Source organism: Polyergus mexicanus, unplaced genomic scaffold (genome assembly GCF_030449975.1).
Source record: "Polyergus mexicanus isolate NDT 795.1 unplaced genomic scaffold, iyPolMexi1.0 SCAF_2, whole genome shotgun sequence".
NCBI lineage: Eukaryota > Metazoa > Arthropoda > Insecta > Hymenoptera > Formicidae > Polyergus > Polyergus mexicanus.
The window spans coordinates 2,527,373-2,548,893 of NW_027223322.1; the positions used below are offsets into that span (position 1 = coordinate 2,527,373).

The following is a 21,521-nucleotide window of genomic DNA, read 5'->3' on the forward strand; positions in this document are numbered from 1 at the left end:
AATAAATGGCAATTTATAAATTAGAGAATTTTTTCCAAAACCGTCCTAAATCTATATTTTTAAAAAGCAGAAATTGATTATTTATATAAATAATTATAAATATTTTTATAATTTGGAAAGAATAAATTTCAGTTTGATACGATAATGCAAAAAAATTGACCGTCAGGATTCAATATTTATGCGGTCACCATTTTTCGCGGTACTGCACTTTTCGGTGGCGTTTTTTTCACCTATAATCTAACTATCACTCAGTGTGTTTTCGCTTTCGTGCTATTTGCGCACTCGAGCCGGCAGTTGATACGATATGAATATGTAACGAATCGAGACAATTCCCACGCAGATACGCGAGAACGATTACATCTCTATAAGTTCGCATAATTTAACGGCATCACGTGAATATTTGTTCATGCAGATAAAAAAAAAAAAAACGTTTATCAAAACTGCGTGCCGACGATAAGAGCATTTTCGATTCGCAGGTGATCGGTTAAATAAATAGCAATGTTTATGAGCTTGTTTTTAATTAAAAATATATTTCGTACGCGTATAATAAAGATACAAAAAGAATGATTTTTAACCATTGTCAAGCTTCCATTTTGTATTTTATTCAAAAGTTTCATTTTTTTTCAGAATACTTGTTGCCAGTTACGATCAGAATTGATAATACATTTTCAATAGAAAACAAACTTATAAAAATTAAATTTAATTGCAGTCAAACTGATCAAAATAGTGTCAATTGAATATGCATTATTGAAAAGCGTTGACTATTTCCATTTTGTCAATTCAAATAAGTTTTTAAGTGATATCGTATAATAATACCTATAACAAGAGGATCGTTATAAAAAGTATAAAATCTCAATGTCATATTTATAAAATAGAAATTTATTAATTTGATTCTTTATTTAAATATATCTAAATATTATAAAAAATCGTAAAAAAATAATTACAAAAATATTAATTTTAAAAATTAAAAAGTTATCGGAAACTGTATATGTGTGTAATAGTATATATAATAGCTATAACTATATAAGTTTATCTATATAATAGTTAAAACATGATGGTTGAATTGTTCTTTCGAAATAAAATTACTCTCTAATCTGATGAAGCAACATATCTGTAAATTTTACAAATTATTTTATAAACTATCCATTTATATTTTCTACTGAGTTTTGCTAAAGTCGTTGCATGTCAAATCCAGAAACAATTGCCATATTTCTAAACAATTTATAGGAACCGTTTCCGTTAATTCTTTTTCGCTCGATCGCGTCAATTAAGGGCGATTAAATATGAAAGCTCGCGGTCGCATTGTAATCGCATTGAATTAAGCGGTGCAGGAGTATAATCGCGCGTTTCCGGAAAGAGGGTGCGCCTCGACGCACATTGCTTCCTCGTCATTATCCTGATAAATCGGTATCGCTTAAAATAAACATCGGTGGACGAGGCGCTTCATTATGCGCAATTTCCGGGGACGTATCGATAAGAATGTTACGATCCATTTAAGCGAAACTGCGGCGATGATCAACCTTTTCGCGAAAGAATCGTCGCGTGCAGAATTACGGAAATTAAGGAAAAGCCTCACACACGTGGAACATAAACTTACAAGAAGTATACAATACGTGGAAAAACTTAAATTCTAAGTTTCACTTTTTCCCTATAAATAAATTGTCACTAAATTACTGTAATGTATTGTATCACTTACCAAATAGCAAGTAATACTTGTGATCATCGACATGTGAACTTACCTGTAAAAGAATAAAAAGAAAAAATTAGTAAATATTCATAGGATATATTTTGTGCATCGTATTTAAATATTTTGTAAGCATTTTTTATAAGCGAGTCAAGATGCAGATTATCTATATATAGTATTATCGAATTTATTATAGCGTAGAGCAATTATTGTCGATTAATATAAAAGAATCAAATCGGTCAAATACTATTGTATAATAATTCGAGTTATTTGAAATGTTTGAAAATCCTAGTTTCGATTATTTATTTTATTGAAACTAATACTGATCAACGATATGTGATGTTACGTAATATCATGTTACATTTCATGTTTTTTCGACGGTTGACACATTTTGGACGTCAAAACAATTTTTCATTCGTTTCATATTCGCGGGAAAAACGGCAAAAATTGGTTAAATCGCGCATAGAAAATAAGACACATGTCACATCGCTGGATGAGAACGCTGTCACCCATTGTTTTTTTTTCCTTTTTTTGTAGATCTATAATAAAGCTGATAGATCGCCGCTAGTTCAGCAATGAGACAAAACAAACTCGTAACATTGTAATTCCCAAACAACAAGCGAGAGATGCATAAAAGAAACGAATTAATGAATTTACTTGGCCCAGCCTTGGAATGGAACGACAATGGCCATCCTCTCGATGGGCGTTTATTCACAAGAGTAATTAATGCAAACTGCTATGCGGCGAAACTTTAAATATAAATGCCCGCGCAAACCACCACCCGCGTTACGTTACGTTACCGCCGGAAGTGGCTTAAAAGCTAATGCAGCCTAAACTCTGCAGACTCTTCGCCTTCTCGCGCACTCTCCTGGGAACAATATTAGAGCTAAATTTTAACCATTTACCGTGAGCTTCCGCTCGTTCGCGCGACAAGTTTGTTTGCGCGTTTTCATAATTTCAGCTAAAGAAGGAATAAGAAATATAGAGAATGTTTGGGCAAACTGGATGATATATCTTATTAAAAGGTAAAACAAGTTTTCCTTTATCAAAATTAATTGGTTATTTTCTTTCCAATATTTTTGCAAATTTAAAATTCAATATATCTTGATTATAGGGAAATATCGTGATTTATAATGAAATAGGAAAACAATTCAATTCCTTCTCTAAACGCGATTGCGATCAGTATCGGGTAATTATTTGATATTATAATATAATTAATAATTAATTAACATTTATAAATAATATGTAACTACATATATATATATTATAACGAAACGATAATTTATAATTTGTTTTTCTGTTACTTTAATTCTTAGTTGATTAAATGAATAAATTACAAAATATGTGATTCGAGATCTATCGTCGTTTTATATATATATACATATATATTAAAAACAAGCTCATAAAAATTGCTATTTATTTAATCGATCACCTGCGAATCGAAAATGCTCTTATCGTCGGCGCGTAGTTTTGATAAATGTGTATTTTTTTTTATTTGCATGAACAAATATTCACGTGATGCCGCTAAATTATGCGAACTTATATAGGGATGTAATCGTTCTCGCGTATCTGCATTGGAATTGTCTCGATCCGTTACATATTTATATCGTATCAACTGCCGGCCCGAGAGCGCAAATAGCACGAATATACCATATATATATATATATATATATATATATATATATATATATATATATATATATATATCACGATGATAGATCTCGAATCACATATTTTGTAATTTATTCATTTAATCAAATAAGAAATTTGGATTAAGAACGTGCTATAAAACGAATCGCAAAATCGAATAATTATAATAACGATAAGCTCCATGATACATTAATCGTTTAATAAATAAATGATCTGTAATTTAAAATACTTATCTAATTTAATATTTCGCATATATATTTTATAATATAAAATATTTCGTCAGCGAATTAGGACAATACGTAACATGGTATTTGGCCTTGCCGGCGTAAACATTGGCGCGCGTAAACATTGTTTATGTATCACGGTCTTGTTATCATTTATACAAAGCCACTTGAATAGAACCGTAGTGGGGCGAGATGCTCAAATTCCTTTCTTACGTGTTATCATTCGCGCGGCGATACTCGAGCAATAAAGTAGCGGTGCGTCGTCGGTGCCGTCATCGTGCCGCGGACGGCTTTCGCGTCTTCCGCGTCGCGTGTCGACACAGCATTGCCACGAGTCGCACAATGGCTCATATGTGGCACGCGCATTTGTGCGTTGAACGCACATTAGTGCGTCGTCGTTGCCGTCATCGTGCCGTACGAGCAACGATGCGTCGCGTTTTCGCGATATCGCGTTTTCGCGTCGTCGCGTCTTCGCGTTGGACTTTTATCTCGTTTTCACGATTGTCATCGAGAATCATACTTCGTTGCCGGCTAAATGGGATGTCTCTCAGCATTGCAATCTTTAATATATTAATACTTATTAATATAATTAATTTTATATTAATATCAGTTAATATTAATACTATATTAATATTATATATTATATAAATATTTATGTATTAATAAATTTAATATATTAATGCAGGCGCGATGTTAAAACGCCTCAGTATCGCGGCTGAGGTGAATGCCGACCGCGTAGCAACGTATGTTCGTGCATAGTATAGATGCATGTTCGCGCGGTTAATCTTGAACTTCGGTTCGAGAATCGGCTGTTGAGGGCACGTTCTGCTCCGACAAACGGTTCGGCCCGAATCGGTTAGAGTTCGGTCGATTGTTTTGGAATCGTCGTTAATGGGTCCCTTCTCTTGTACCGTCTAACAGCACATTGTAGCAATACTAACATGTTTGGCATTTGAGGAGTCGGCTGTACTAATTAGGTTCGATTTTCGCTCGCTAGAGAAGTTGATCGCCCGCTTTCGAAGTGATCTAGATTGTTAGCACCTAGAGGGTGGGTATCTTCATTCTCGACCCGTCTATCAGCCTTACGATAAACCCGGCTCAGTCTGTACGATAGAGACTTGGTGGTTCGTATGAAATCGTTCCTAACGAAGTTCTAGTCGGCCCTCGATGGGAGCAGGCGCGGGTCAAGAGTCGAGCGAACCCCATTCGCGACGATTCCATCAATCGATTTCGTTTTCTTCCGCTTCCGCTTAACCTTTGCTCGAAGTAATCGGTGAATTCCCGACTTGTCGACTCCAAGTGTGATTCTCACGTAAAGCGGGGTTCGATCGTGCCGAAATTCGAAAGTGCGGGAGTGTCGTTCAAAGTATCGCGCGTGTGAATCAACCTGAGAGGAGGAGGAGGCCTAGGAGAGGCATCGCGTACCGGTGGAGCAATCCTGTGGTAAGTAAATTGTTATTTGTATATTAATTACTTATTAATTGCATACGTGCAATTTAAATTGAGTGATTAATCGCATAATTTGTTTTTTTTTTTTATTTATTTATATGATTTAGACAAGAGAGAATTAGAAAGAAAAAGATTTTCATATAAAAGCTATAATTGTAAAAGTTTTCTTTTCAGATTATAGCTTTTATATGAAATTATTATAGTTATTAGTAGTTTTTTTTTCAAAATTTATAAAATTATTTTATTAATTTGCTTATTATTATATGTATCGAGTATAAAATTCTATGTGTATAATAAAATTTTTGAAATATTAATTATTTTGAGCGTTGCTACAATTTGCATCTTCTATTTATATGTTACAGATCTACGTAGCGACGCTGACATTCTGAGAGGAGGAGGAGGAGGCCTAGGGAGGCATCCTGCACCGGCGGAGTAACCCTAGGGTGAATATTTATTATTTTTATATCGGTTGTTAAAAATCGCGTACGCGCATTAATTCCGTCTTTTGATTTAAATGAATTAATCAAGAGAAAATTAAAAAGAAAGATTTACATAAATCCTATAAAAGTTTCTATTTGAAAAAAAATCTTTTTATAATTTATAAAATTGTTTCATATTTACATAGAGCTTCTTAGTATTGTACGCATCGGATTTAAAATATTCCGCACGAAATATTAATTATATTTTGGCCGCTATTATAATTTAGACTTTATATATGTATGTTACAGACAAGTAGCCTCAAGACCAACAACTCCGCTGTTGCGCATCAGTGTGCCGGTGAGTAATAAATTTTATTTTATTTTGAGGTAACGGATTAGATGAGACCGATTAATGACATCATATATTAGAGATACCATCTTGATTATTTGGGATACTTAAATTATTAATCAATGAAATACTTTAAGCGTTTGATAGATTAATCGGAACAAAATAGTAGCAAAAACACAGGAGATGTACTTTATATTAGTTATATTATTAATGTATCATATATTTATATTAATCAGATTCTCTTAAAACTTATTTGGTCAAACATATATTTATAATAAATTGGATTTAATCGCTCTCAAAGCGATGAAATTTGCTTTATTCGAAAACGCTAATAGTTATCGGTAGAGTCACCTATACCGGATAGGTCGAAGGGAAGAAGTCAGACTAAGAGAGATATCGTAATTATTAAGATTTTTCAATTAAATGGAAGAAAAAGAAGACAATAATCGAGAGAATAAAGAAAAAGGGATTCCAAAATATTTTCATATTCCAGTATCGATTTTTTAAAGAGTAGATACATTTTACTTTTATTTGTATTTTAAATTATTTAATTTATTTCTGTGTATTCTCAATAATTTCCAATCATTATAAAATTTTTTATTTTCTTAAAATAAGTTTGCGGCTTCCATCTCAAATATAGAAATATTGGAAATTCTTCTCGAAGTAAAAGATATATTCCTTCCATATTTTAAGAGCCACGTTCGCTAGATTCTCTCGTGTGCTGGTATCTTGTATCAACAAAGATCGTAGGATCATACGCGAAAGGTTCCCTAGACCATGATAAATCGTCGTCTAAGGCGCGCCATATCCAAGATCCTCGCGGCACAGAATCTCTCTCGACTTCGTCCTTTGAGACGAATCTGAACTCGCGTTCGCCCAAGGAACTTGGCGTTCGTATAAGCAAATGTCATAAATATTCAAGATTTCGGTAGAAACGAGGACTTCGCAGCAGACAATGAAGCTTCTATCAGGATTCAGAGCGGTATAATATACAACTCGCGCATTGTACATCTTTGGCATACGTGCGTTTCTACATCTTCCTCTTCCTCTTCTTCTTCGCTGGCTTTTTCAGTGACAGCCCGAGGAAGAAGACGAAGACAAAGGTACCATCTGTTTCCGCAAGGTCACAAGATCGGAGATCGAAGTTCAACCATAAGCAGACACCCGTCACGCACGATGACGTTGCATGATGACTCTCGATGCGATGTTTTCTCCATTGAGAGTGTCTTAAGCTACTTGCACATCGACATTTTTGAATTTTTTTCTGTCATAACTCCCCTCTCTATATTTTTTATAGTTTTTTAAATAATGTTTTAATATCTCAAAATTCTCTCTTATAATAATCTCTGATCATTAATAAAAATGCAATTTTAGGAGATTAAAACACGATCTTATTCGTATTACAGTTTAGAATTGTAGTCGATTCAAATCGATTATACATACATTGTCCGTGTGCGTATTATTCTCCAATATGCAGCTAGCATTAACTATATAGCCCCCTACAATGTGATCCGAGCACGCTCGTCGTACGAATCGATGTCTCTTGCCATTATCCCAAAGACGGAGATAAAGGCGGAATAATAGCGGCCGCGAATTATAAGAGGCGAAGGAGGAGAATGAAATCCGTGGTCCGTAACGTATAACCGACGAATCCTTCCGTTACTAACTTCCCGATCTCCGCACGAAGGAAGTGAGGCTCCTCTCGGTCATGCTCAAGGGATCAAAGGAGAGAAGCGGGTTCTCATAATCTTCCTCCGCCGCTTAATAGCCTCGCTCCGAGAGCCCGAACAATAACCGCTATGCCACTCGCCACTATCGCCGACTATGCGCTAACGCAGTCGAGAGAGTGCACTTGTTTAAATTTAAAGAAAAGTATCTCTCTTGTTACTGCGAACGACGAACACTAAGAGATAGTTTCGACAGGAATGGATTTGATTTCTGGCGACAAATTTATCGCTCGCTATAATTATTCGAAACGTTTGATTGATAATATTTCTCAAATTTTACGGTTATATAAAGATCCTTCGCAGGATCTCTCCACGTACTATTTTAAGTTTTAAGTAAGCCAAGTTCAAAGTAGTTCGACGACAGAATTTATCGCGGTATTACTCGCGTTCCATCGATGAGATAATATTTCACTCTCCGTCTTTCTTTCTTTGTGCCTATCTCTCTCTTTCTCGTGATCTCGAAAGCATAGTTATCTGGACGTGCAAGCTACTGCCCCCCGGGGAACGAGACAGACTAGTAGATTATCCGGTCGATTGAAGCGTCGAGTAGTTGGTAACTCAGCAACTTCCGAGCCGCGAGGATGCTCTTCGTAAGACTCTCTTCGCCGCTGGCGAGAAAGGTCATTTCGGACCGAATTCACCACCTCCTAATTTGCAAATAACTCCGCCGGCTGTCTCCATCCCACGTGACGTTAACTATCCCTAATTACAATTATGTCGCGCAATTTCCGCGACGCGAAACTTTAGGTTCTAATGAGATGATGTCGATATCTCTCGCAGCATTACGATTGCACATGCATAGTAACTTACAATAGAAATATTCTCCTCGCATTTTCGTGCCCGATCACTTTTGCATTTTGAGATACGAAAATTGTAGAATTATTAGCAAAAAGATGTATTAACTTGAAAAGAAAAGTATTAACGTGGAAAATGATGAGATAACTATATATTTATTTTTTCCTGTTGTAAATATTTTTTATTTAAAAACAGAGAAACTTTATATATATATATATATATATATATATATATATATATATATATAATATATAATAAATTAATGAATTATATCTACTTTAAAAGCACACAAAAAAGACGTTCCAAGATTAAAAAAAAAAATTATAACATAAAAGATTTAATAAGATATTTTTTTCTGGTATATGAGAGAGATTTCGATAAATAGAGTAGTATAAAAATCGAAGGCAGCGAACAATCTGCAATATAAGTGCATTATGAATAAGAGATCATTTAATAATTCTATTGGATAAAGTTAAACTAGTTTCGTAACTGTCGGATCGCGTGCGAACTTTCGAGACCGACATGAAAACCAAAACGGGTGAATACGGAAGAGGATGCATGGAGAATAGTAACCTGCGCTATCCGATTATGCGATTATTCCTGTTCGGGTTTTCGAGTATGCGAGAATCAGAAGCCGCGATATCCAATATCGCGAAAGGGCGAAACTATTTCCCGCGAAAAGCATTTCATCGCTAGCGCGTTCACAAAGGATGCATTCTTTCGTTTTCGTTTATTTCGGTTTGCCGAAAGCGGTTTGAAGCGAATCGAAAATAATCTACATATTCGCGAGAATTTATTTACTTCAAATAATTATTTGATCAAATAAAATCGGAAAGAACAATGAGAATCTCTCGAGAAATGCTCGACGTTTTACAATAACAATGAACGTAATTTGTAGAATGTGAAAATATATATAGATAGTTGCATTGCGAAACACAATTAATTCGAGTAAAATAATTTGCTGCAAATCATCGCGATATATATGTTTCAACGAGATTCTCGAAATCTGATCTACGTTGCTTCCAAAATGGATGATGGCGCGAATGTAGCGAGCTGCAAAGAAGGGAATGATTTATGCGAGCAGCAGCTTCTCTTTTTCTTAGCTATTTCTGCAAATCCCGTGATATATATTTCGATTAAGAGATAAATGGGAAATAATAATGACCAGTATCTATCGTCTATACGTGAGAGAGCGGGAAAAAGCAATGTCAGACAAATGTCTCTCTGTGAAAATCGATGTAGGGAAATACAAAAAGGCTATCGCGGACTGTCTGACATAGCGGAAAATCTTCGACCGATCGCGGATCTTTTAGCGTGGAAAGCATGCTACATTTTTGGCAATAAATATCTCCTTTCGTAACCGTCGCCTCGAAATTGATATTGAACGCCAATGAGAAATCTATTTCGATAATAGGATAGCAATAGGATCAATATTATTATCCATTTATACAACATTACTTAATAATTCTTACTTAATCGATATCTTTTCGAGCTGATTAATTATTTTCTACTAATTTTATTCTTATTTTATAATAAATATTTTATATTTTCATTATAATTCATATATCTTTATATACTTTTTCAATTTTAGTTCAATTATATGTTTATTTAAATTTATTAGTTTCTAGAGAATTTTATTAACTTGCTTCAAACATTAATGATATCAAATTTCAGACGCAACTACTATTATCTCTTGACAAAACTGACATTCTAATAAATGACATTAATTTAAATTTAATCACGTCTTGTAGATAAATCCATTCGAATATGTACAATTAATTTGAAGATTGCTTATTTTTAGAATAATAGGGTAATAATTAATCAGCACGAATATTTATTACTCCGATATATTCAGATTTATGAAAATGGGTACAATTATTATTAGCGACGTTATGTAGTATACATAATAATTATCAATGTAAACATTGACACACTGGCGTTGGCATCGCGCAAAAATATTTGCCGCTCTTTATTTTTCGCGTGTACATTGCCAACCGGTGCATTAACCTACGACGCACCCGTGGGTGCACGTATAGCTAAACGACTATCGTACAAGCGCGCTACGTTATATTTATTTCAGCGTCATGGAGTATCCTCTCCATATAAAACGCGTTAAATTTTCATAGTTTCACCATGAGAGCACGATGGTGTCGAAATATTTGTGGTCCACAAGTAGCACGCGCGGCTGATTCCCGCAGAAACTCAAACGGCTAGAATCCTTAATCTACCGGACGTGATATGTTCACAGCGTTATTTTAGACCTGCATTATCATTCATATATATCAAAGGTGCAAAGGATTTGAAGCTTGTCCCATATCTGACGCGATTAATAATAGACTATTATCCCTACTGCCTCTTTTCGGCTACAATTGATTACTTGCTCATAGTTGCAATCTTTGAAAGAGAACAATAAATAAATTATGAATTTTCGCAAAACTAATTCAAGGTATTATATTATAGAAACGATTAATAATTTTTGTTGAGAATAAATTATTTCCTCGGTATCTTTTGAAGCATAATAGCTATCTAAATTCAAAAAATTACTTTTTTACATAATATAAAAAGTGTATTAATAAACTTTTTTCAATATTTTTTCGATAATATTGTATTTGAATAAAATCACCTATTTTTCTATCGTATTAAATCATAAATGTAACTAAGCCCCCCCCCCTCCCCCGCCGGCTCAGAAAAAAAATAGAAGAACGAGATTTAATTATCGGATTTTAATTAGTTGATAATAGATTTTAATCCTTTCATAAAAGATGGCAAAAAGAGCGACATTCTTGCGGATGTGGCTAAGGACGAAATACGATGCAGTAGTGGCATCGTTCTCGACGTCGACGTCGCCGCAAGAGTCTGGGTGCGCGAATAGCTAGGTGTCGAGTTCGAGGATCCTGCGGCCCTCACGGTATGGAATGCTTTGCATAATGGTGACTCCGCAGACGGCATTGCGTGCATGGAAAGCGAACTCCCAAATTCCTCGTGGCTTGGACACGGTCCAGGACACGAGGCGCGCCTATGTCCCTGTTCCTGTCATAATTCCATCCTTAATGGAGATGTCATCTCTGTCGCGAACAAAATTCCATTCCCGATTATATGCGCCAAGTATATCGCGAAATAGCATATAAAATATTTTTCAAAAATTGCAAGATATATTAGAAACGTCTTTTAATCAATTTCAAATCGATACTTCCTTAATATAGAAATATTGTAGCAAAAGATTATTTTAAATAATAAGCAAATGTTTGGGCATGCGCGAATAAAAACTAAAACGTAAAAATAAATGTCGTCAAACTTAATTTAATTTTAAGAGCATTTTATTTCAGCAAATTTTTAATTTACAAATTAGTTAACGAGATACTCAATTAAAATCAATTGTATATTAAAAAATTGCGGAAAGAGATAGTGTTTAATCAGATTCTTGCTGAAATTTCAAAATTTTTGTTTGGTAGTGCACCTATCGTTTTTATGCATATTACATATATAACAGAAATAGAGGCAGAGAGAGAGAGAGAGAGAGAGAGAGAGAGAGAGAGAGAGAGAGAGAGAGAGAGAGAGTAGAGAACAACCATTAGACAGCTCGTAACATCCATTTCAGCGATTCAAGCTTGTTTAATGTAACCTATTGAGCGAATTACCCTATATCGAGCGAGTATTAAGCCACCTGATCTAACAGGTTGATATATATATATATATATATATAGAGAGAGAGAGAGAGAGAGAGAGAGAGAGAGAGAGAGAGAGAAAATTGGTATGCCAGATCTTAACTGATCTCGTGCTGTCTCTCTAACAGCGTGATATACTCAGGTGTCTACTGAGGTCTATGCAAGCGTTTCAGCGAGCGGAATACCTACAACAAAGCCAACAATATAGTCGCTTTGTGGCACAGTAGGGCACTATTCGAAATAGACCAATAGGTTTTATAGGTTTTTATAGGTCAATAAATCCCTCTTTACCAAAATGGTGATGTCAAAGAGGAGTTATCGAATCGATTATCTGTAGACTAGAGTTAACTAATATTCGAGTGCAACGAGATAAGTTAATGACTTTCTTTAAAAAGCTCTCTCTCTCTCTCTCTCTCTCTCTCTCTTCTTTTTATATTTGAAAGAATTTCCCACGAACGTCGAGCACGCGCAAAACGTTTCCGTTAAAAATAGAATTCATTTTTCTTTCCAAATCATCTGTGAAAGATAGTTGATATAAAAACAAAATTTCATATACAATAATCCAATAAATCGAGTCAATGTCACGAAACGCAAAAATAGATCCACCTCGTGATTTCCGGGATACCGTAAAAAGAGCAGCGCGGTGAATTGCTTCGAATTAACGCAAAAACGAATATGCACGCTACGTTACCGAGAAGTAACCAATTTTAATCGATCGATTTTTTGCGTATTGTTTTGTCCCTCCCCGATTCGATCTTCAAATCGACCTTCCCATCGACAAACTGACTAATTTAGACGATGGCGTAACAGTAGAAGTCGTCGCAACACGTCGGCATTGAAGAAATGGCGACTTTAAGTAGGTGGAAGCTATTACTTGGCAAGGTCGTGCAAATCGTTTCGCCGAACGCTTAAAGGTTTTTTAAACTTCCGACTTACGGTCGGCGACGGTATATACGTGACCGGCACATTTAATTCTGTCGTTTCACCCTTTTCTCATATCGTCCGTTCGCTGCTAAATGCCGCAAGAGAGATGAATGCAAGTCGGGTATGTCGTGCGACCGACATCAGTTCGCTTTCAACGCTACGCGATACGAGTTTTATAACTACAAGCTGCCACAGGCTATAAAATTGCCCGCAATTTCGCCGTGCATTGTCTACGTGATGTTTACACGACGCCTTTCTCGCGTACAGTGCAAAATATCTACATTACAAGAAGAGTAAATCGATTGTTGCATCAAGATTTCTCGCTCGTCAAATGCCAGAAATTTCAATATTCGATATTTTAAAGTCTCACAGAATAAAAAAAAAAAAGAGAGAAAGAAAAAAAAACACGAAAGAAAGTCCAATCATCGATACAGCCCGCATTAATAGCGCACAGAAAGGATTAAACGCGATATTAAACGGAGGATCGGATGCATCGGGATTGACAATACCAGGCTTTTAATCCGTTCGTTAACGTAATCCTCATACTTCTCGTTTGCACGGATTGCGCGCACGTGCGGTGATTAGCGTGATTAAAGGGGGAAACGCTACGCGTTGGTGATGCAAAACGGGTGCGCCAAAGGGAAGCTTAAAATCGTTGTAATTGCAAAAAATGCCGTCATTGCAAATGCGGGCTTTATATTATGAAACCGTTGTGAATATTCTCCTTTAATTTATCATTGCTTGACTTTGTTTCTAACCGTATCCAGCGAATCTGCGTTTACTTGTTCGTGTAGCTACATATTATATTACACGTTTGTGAATATATATATTATGTATAAAATATTTAAAAAAACGTATAATTCATATTTTCCAATATTCTTGGGGGAATATTTGAAAAAATTTCTCGTATATATAAATTTAAATAAATTACAAACTTTTTTTTTTTTTTTTTTTTTTTTTTTATCGAGGTAGAATTCAAAATGAGTGTAAATTTAACTACGTACTTTTACGTAAATATACTATATAGTAAGATGCAAACATTGAAAAATAAATTTATAATTCATTATAAAATAATGAAGATGTATGTATTGTATATCTAGTGTATCTGTATATTTCTCAAATATACATATATATATACAATATATATGCTTATTTATTGTAAGTCGAAAATATGGTGTCTGCAAATGAGATGGCTACGTGTACGTTATACGCGCACGCGTCCTTGCTCGTTTAATCGCTTTTTATACGGTATCTATTTTCGCACAGTCGACGATGACACAAACGGATCTTCTGGGAATATAGAACGCGAGATCGAGAAGCGCGACGATAATTACAACGCGATTACAGCTTTGCCTGGATATGCTAGAAAAGTTATTTTCGCGCGCGTGCAAATGTGTCTCGCAGGAGATGCGAATATGTCGACGACGGATAAAACGCGGATCGTTCGCTCGAATAACACGCGCGCCGAATAAACGGATCCCGCGTTCCCCCGAGTACCACTGCGCATCGCGCGATGCATAAAAGTGCATTCGTGCATACCGTTCCTGTTAAAATTAATGTTGCATGGAATGTAAATTTAGCAAACGCGATCGTTGATCGATCGAAAAATTCTTGCGGTTTTCAGAGATAAAACCCGTTTAAATATAAATAATCTATTATCTTAGGAATTTATTTCTTTGTCCGTGTGATATTCGCTACGTTATCTAGTATATTTTCCGATATGTAAAATGCTTATTAAAGCGGAAAATTTCTTAAAAAAATAAATAGTATTCAAAGATAGAGGAGGAAAATATAACAAAAACGAGAAATAAAGGATTAATAAATTGATCAACGTCATGTAACAATATCGTAAATATGTCATCCCAAAAATCACATAGTGCAAATAAAGCTTCAAATTCGCGCGTAATCCATGACACGTAACAATCAAACGGGGATTTATCTTCGACCCTTCGTTCTCCGAGAGAATGTGTCGAGAGGAAAAAAAAAAAAGTATCGAGGGAAAAGAAAACAGCAGATACGTGGCGCGCAGACGAGCTCCGTGTAGAGCTGATAGCTGATAACCGAAAGAAGAAACCGAGGAGCGTCCGTCTACGCGGAAAGACCGAGAAAGAAAGGAAGAGAGAGAAAAGGGGTCTCCGTCGGACTCTCGTGATCTCAGAGCGGTAAATCTCCCGCGCAAGACACCGGGTGTACTCGCTCGCGCGCAAGTCGTCGGGCATTTATTACGCGCAACAGCAACAATGTAAAGTAATTAGGGACATTATGCATACGCAACACGTACAAGTTATCTCGCAGGCCGAGCGTGAGTGTGATGCGGCTAGATAAGGAAAGGGAGCGAAAGAGAAAATGAAAAGAGAAAGAGAAAGAAGAGACGGCGAAACGACTTATCAGACGGCTACCTATCGCGAGCGATATATTTTCTAGATCGACTATCGAGCCCGCGTACACTTCTCCTCAATGTAGTTTACCGAGCTACCATACGAGCCAACTTCACTAACGATCGTGATCAAAAGCGCTTTCTCCTCCGCAGCATGCTGGTATACTTGAGCGGGTATATTCGCGATAGACTTCGACCGCGCGATCGCTGGCAGAAGAACCTCGTAGAAGTAGTCGTGAGGAGCAGGTGGGAGACGAGATTTATGCCCTTCCGAGAGAATTCCGCTAATAATAGACGAACAGGCGGACGATTCGTTACGGTATGTGCACGACGGGTCCCTCGAGACCTCATATACAATAATTTGCGAAACTTGATAAATGCGGAATGTGTTAACAGCGGTAGACGAATCGCCGAATATAATTGAAAGATAGAGCGACACGTACACATACAGTATGGTATAATGCAAAGTAGTAGTAATAAATGGGAAGATAGAGCGATATAGTTTAATTCGAAATTATAAATGGCCGATCGCTCGTAAGGCGATTAGGGATAATCGATCTCCTTCTCCTTCCCGCTCGTTACGTTTTCTCAGAGAGACGTCGAGATTATGTGGATTTAAGTTTGTTACGCAATCGGCATAGGATATACGTGAAGACAGGACGATTAATCTCTCGCTACCATTACGCGGCTCTTTATTATCATTATTACGGTTATTACATCTCTTCCTCCTTCGCCCCTTGAATCAATACAAATTTGCATTCCATGTATCCGCGAGATATAACGGGTACGGAGATGCGCGTTTACAGCGCGATGGATTTCATAAGTAATGATAATAATTCAATCGCCAAAGTTTTTCCATGCGGTCAATCGTTTCGTAAATTACGGTGTATCGCGGCAAAGCCGCATACAGGGTATTCTAGAAATCGCACCCTTCGCTTGAATCACACAATTATGAAAAATTCAATGAAACACAAAATAGCTAGGATATTAAATTCAAACGGAAAGATTAATAAGAAGAAAGGTCAATAAAATGTAATAAAGAAATTATCCCTTAATAAATGTTTTTTTTTTATTTTTTTTTTTATTTTACTGAATGTATTTTCAATGATACAGCTTCTCCCCTTATAAAAAATAACATTACTTTTTTATCAATCGCGCTTAAAATCATTATCGTCAAATATTATTGCGGTGATGTATTTTTTTTTCCGATAAAACTTTTCTCACCAGGGAAAAGACCGATTTCAAATTTAAAAAAATCCGACGCGCGACTTTCGAGACACCCCGTAGAACGTATTGGCATCGGCCATCGTCCGACGTCGATATCCACTTACATTAACGGTACAGCACGCGGCAGAAAACAACGTACAATTACAAGCCATCGTTCGGTTGCTCTAACCGCTGCTTTCGCGCCCACGCTCTTATCACCGTGTCGACTTAACGACGTTCGTTCACTCCACTCTGCCGGCTATATCGGCCGAAAACGGGTACAAGGGTACGTCGAAGACGACAATGCCACCGTTCGCCGCGGGGCATGCTAAAAAGAAAGAGAAAAAAAAAAGAAGAAAAAAAGAGCCGACCGCTATTAGCGCTCCGTTGCTAAACGCGGTCGGAACGCGGTTGCAACATCCGCGTCCCGTAAGAATGCATCGACTTGAGCCAGTTAAATGACCGTACTTTGACTGGCAATTGATTATGTTGGTTAATTATTATGTATACTGTTTTATACGGTAAAAAGATTATTCCTTATTTTAACATGAAAACATTAGTTATTGTTATATGTCTATATTTATATATTTAATTTAATAAGTATTTCATTTAATCTTTAAATTCTTAAAAGTTTTGGGGAATATTCGACTCGCTATAATACAGTATGGTGTAAGCATTCTTACATACAATTCTCTAGATATATGTTATTATAGGACTAAAAAAATGGTACGTATATCCGTGAAATCTTTAATATCGCTGTAATTTACGATAGAAAATTGGTGCCGTAAATTATCGTATTCCTTGGGTAATATAAGCGGAACAATATTTTTCAATAGACTCGCACTTATACACTTAGAACGCATAAAATTTTTTTCCCAATGCCTAGATACAGAGGGCCAGCAATCTGGAGCCAGGATACAATATGGTACAAACACATCTTTATTCGCGACTCCGATATGTTACTCTCCAAGAGTAACTGTATGTGTAGCCGGGGGCTCTAATATCGCGTCTTTAACGACACTATCCATTCCCCGTGGCATATTCACGCCCGGCAACCGGATGCTGTAACCTGAGAACGGGGATATGGGAAAAGACCGGGTGATTCGCGCGATACCGAAACGGCAGAACGCGCAACGTCACACATGACTCACCCACCTGACATTCCCCGACGATCCGTGTAAGAAATGCGAGTGCGCGCCGCGCTTTTGATACGTAATAAGTATGTGACTCTCGTACGTTGTAACAATCTGCAAAGTATACTTCGCGCGTGCAAAGCAACGCAAGCTGTTTCTATAATATCATAAAAAGCTCCCATCCTCTCTCTCTCTCTCTCTCTCTCTCTCTCTCTCTCTCTCGTGCTCTTTACTGCATGAGCGAGATATCGCGCCAGCTCGGTTCAGCTACACACGAGCACACATGGAGCTTGGCATTCTGAATCGTACACATACTGTATGTGCACGTTGACGTTGTCGAGTTATGCCACTTTTGCCGGTAATCATGTCCTTCTCTTTTGTGCGGAATTTCTCCACGAATTTCGCGCGAACGTTATTTGCGTACACGTTTCGCGTTATTCTATATAATTCTATTTCCTTTATAATTTTTTATTATACGAAGCTTCTCCGTTCCCGTTTATGTGTTTCAATTATCCGTGTTTAAATCCATTCTATTTTATTTAATCCCGTTCAGTTTCGGTATTTCTCATTTTGTTCAATCATTCTAGCGATTCGCGTTATTTTCACGTATTTCGATCTAATTTTTAATCTATGTTTCTAAAATAAAAGATAGTAAATAAAATATTTATCAATTTCAATATACATATTTATATTCCAGAAATGAAAAAGCTATATAGATTACAAAGTAAAATTAATTTATTTATATCCTTTAAACAGCAATGGGATTAAATTTACTTTCCGATAAATATCGCTGCAAAATTATGTAAATTATTTTAATTTTTAAAACTAACAATTGTTCGAAAATAAATATCAAAAATGCAGCGTTATTTTATTGCATACGAGACTTTATTCAGCTTAATATATTTTTAAATATTTCGAAATTATATAATTTAAGACATTTTTTAAGAGTTCTTCTTTTTCAAAATTATTTGCGCGCTTCTACTCTTTAAATATCAAATCTGTAAACATTATTAATCGTATACTCTATATATATATGATACTGTATATACTATATATATGATACTGTAGATATATATACTGTACGAATTCTTGCTCAATTATTTGCTTCCAAAGCGCGCGTCGGGAGCGGGTCTGGTTTTCATCTCGACGTTGATTACAATAGAAAAGCGAGTAGAGAAGGTAGGTAGGTAGGTGGGTATGTAGATAGGTAGAACGTCGCGTTCGTTGTGTGTTGTTTAATGGGCAAAGTAGCATATTTCCTGCCTGGCGCGTCTCTCGGCCGGCGTTGCATCTACGCGCGTGAACGCAGCGGAACAAACGCGACATCGCTGCGACTGCATCGCATTGCAACCGGAACGAACGTTCGTGATTTCAGACTCTCTCTCTCTCTCTCTCTCTGTGTCTCTCTCTTTTTCTCTCCCTCTTTCGTCTCCCGTATGGTAGGTTTATGTATGACATTAGGGAAGATACCGAGTCATATATCGAGACGCGACGCAACACGGCAGACAAATATAAGCCCGCTTTACGCTTTATAGACGATGGTTTTTAATTGTAAAAGTCGAAAATCTAATAAGAATAATACGAATTATAGGAAGATATGAAGTAGATGAGACTTTGATAAAAATAAAGTTCTCATCTAATTGAATTCGGAATTTGAAAGATAGGTTTGGATATACCTATATGTATATGAATGAACTTTTCTTTTAATGCGATACGGATAATTTATCGAAAGCGCAATATATATCGCGTGGTTTCGCTGTAACTCTCCTCGGGTGTCTTTTAAGGTCGACGTAGTTATGGTGTGAAATACGATACTATGCCTATAGCCGAAGAGAGAGAGAGAGAGAGAGAGAGAGAGAGAGAGAGAGAGAGAGAGAGAGAGAGAGAGAGAGAGAGTGAAAGATTGAAACCAGATCATCCAGGATTTCTAACGAGCAAGCAAAGCCGTATGCGATATTAGCTGATGAATGAAATCAAGAATTCAGGCAAATGCAATGCCGGATTATTGCACAAATCTACGGTAACAATATGCAACTATGTTTGTTACATATAACAGGCAAGCTGATTATTAATTAACGAGAAACCCAGGATATGGAGAACTTTCTCTCGTGTTCCTTCGAATTTCGCGAAATAGAGATGAATTAATAGATTCATAGATAATTAAATCATTATTGCATAAAATATAATCTCAGTCCTGAAATTAATTGCGACAGATAAAGAGAGAGAGAGAGACAGACAGACAGACAGATAGACAGAGAGTGAGAGAGTTTGCCAGATAAGAATTACATAAAAGATTTTACGTTAATGTATATATATATAAATTGGTTGGCAATATTAAATATAAATTATATAATCACGTTTAGAAAATGTATATAAAATATTATTAATCGCGTTATTTAAATGTAAAATAAGAAGGATAAATGAGTGCACACAATAAAAATAGAAATATTATGTTAGAAAATAATGCAATAAAGTAGTGAGAAAAGGAGGAGAGAAAAAATTAATTTTTTTAACGGCTAACCATAACAATAAGCATAAACCCAATTTTTTACATAACGTAAACGGAATTTCTTACGATCGAGTACTCAAACGAAATTCCAAAGATGACACTTGCAGAGACGAAAAGAGAGAGAGAGAGGGGGGGAGGAGGGGGGAAGGAAGGAGAGAGGAAAAGGAGAGAGAGCGAGAGGAGTTTGTTAAACTTCGCAGTTTCGTAATGAAGCCTCCGAGCAAGATGATTCATTCCCTCGATCTTGGCAGCGTAATTAATCGGTTCACTGCGGCAAAGTCAATCAACTGCAGTCGGCGAAGATAATTAACGACCTCGGAATCGATGAGATCAAAGAGAGAGGGACTCGCGAAGACTCTATCAAACGCATGAATAATAATAATACCTAAACGCGCCTCTCGTGACATCGGCTTATCATAAAATCGCGTCGGCTTATCATAAAGATCCGATCACTTCACTCTCGCCAGTTTTTTTCTCAACTTCAAAATAACAATGTCATCCCGCGACTGCATGAAGAATTTGAGAAATAATTTCTGGAAAGGCTGATAGCGCTTTTTCTTCGTTGATAACGTTTATCCCATAGAACAAAATAGAAGCTTACTATTCATATTTCTATGAAAAATTTATCATTTTTTGAGAAGAAAACATTTTAATAAAAGAATAATTCCATTTTACACACACATATTCTTTTTCTTTTTACAGTAATAAAACCCAATAATAAAATTTATAATAGTTATATCATAATATATCTGTGTGAATACAAATATTTTCTAAATATATGCATAATTGATAAAGGATAATTGTAAACTTATTACATTTATTATGATATCGATAATTACAGAATATTCATTCTTAGAGCAAATTAACAAATTTTACTAACTTGAGTTAAAATTATGTTATAATATCTGTAATATTGTCAGTTAAATTTCTACTTTTTAAGAATTTTTTGCAAGGTCTTTTCACGTGTAACTTTGATTTGTCAAGCATAAATAACATAACACGATACGCTTGTTATTAAGAGACGTGTAATCGCAATCTGTTGCGATCTGTCTGAATTAAAATTCCGATACAGGGCACATCGAAAGACGTAACAATTCAATTATGTCGAATCTGTTTCGAATTTAGAATGGAGTAACGATTGACCGGTATGTAACGCCTCCGAAAATAAAATCCGGTGCGCGCTAATGCACAAATTAATTCAATGATGATCGCTCTAATTACCAACACTCGCCAACGTTTTAATTCTAAATATGGAAATTACGTTGGAATGCAACAACGGTAAAAATACCGTAGCTACAAGGTACTCTGCGTTGATACCACTGATTCGTGCGAGTTATATGTGTGTAAGTTTTATACGTATAATTTTAAAATTTTATTATTGAAACAGTACTCTGCGTTGATACCACTGCT

General features: G+C 36.0%; 3 protein-coding genes and 1 long non-coding RNA gene across 6 annotated transcripts in view; 2 read left to right on the forward strand and 2 right to left on the reverse strand.

The window, feature by feature from the left end:
• Positions 1–2,685, forward strand: part of LOC138944105 (uncharacterized) — a 95,963-nt gene extending 93,278 nt beyond the window's left edge. Inside the window, exon 6 of the mRNA XM_070315011.1 lies at positions 2,222–2,685. Within this exon, the coding sequence (XP_070171112.1) occupies positions 2,222–2,263 (42 nt within the window). The 3' untranslated portion in view covers positions 2,264–2,685. The remainder of the gene's footprint in view (positions 1–2,221) is intronic.
• Positions 1–21,521, reverse strand: part of Twin (CCR4-NOT transcription complex subunit 6-like twin) — a 219,388-nt gene that overhangs the window by 195,078 nt on the left and 2,789 nt on the right. The gene's annotated exons all lie outside the window — the stretch shown is intronic.
• LOC138944139 (CCR4-NOT transcription complex subunit 6-like) overlaps positions 1–21,521 on the reverse strand; it is a 383,005-nt gene that overhangs the window by 128,311 nt on the left and 233,173 nt on the right. The window lies entirely within an intron of this gene.
• Positions 4,277–21,521, forward strand: part of LOC138944181 (uncharacterized) — a 37,836-nt gene continuing 20,591 nt past the window's right edge. The window contains exons 1-3 of the long non-coding RNA XR_011448667.1: positions 4,277–5,001; positions 5,370–5,450; positions 5,736–5,784. This is a non-coding gene — a long non-coding RNA (uncharacterized lncRNA). The remainder of the gene's footprint in view (positions 5,002–5,369; positions 5,451–5,735; positions 5,785–21,521) is intronic.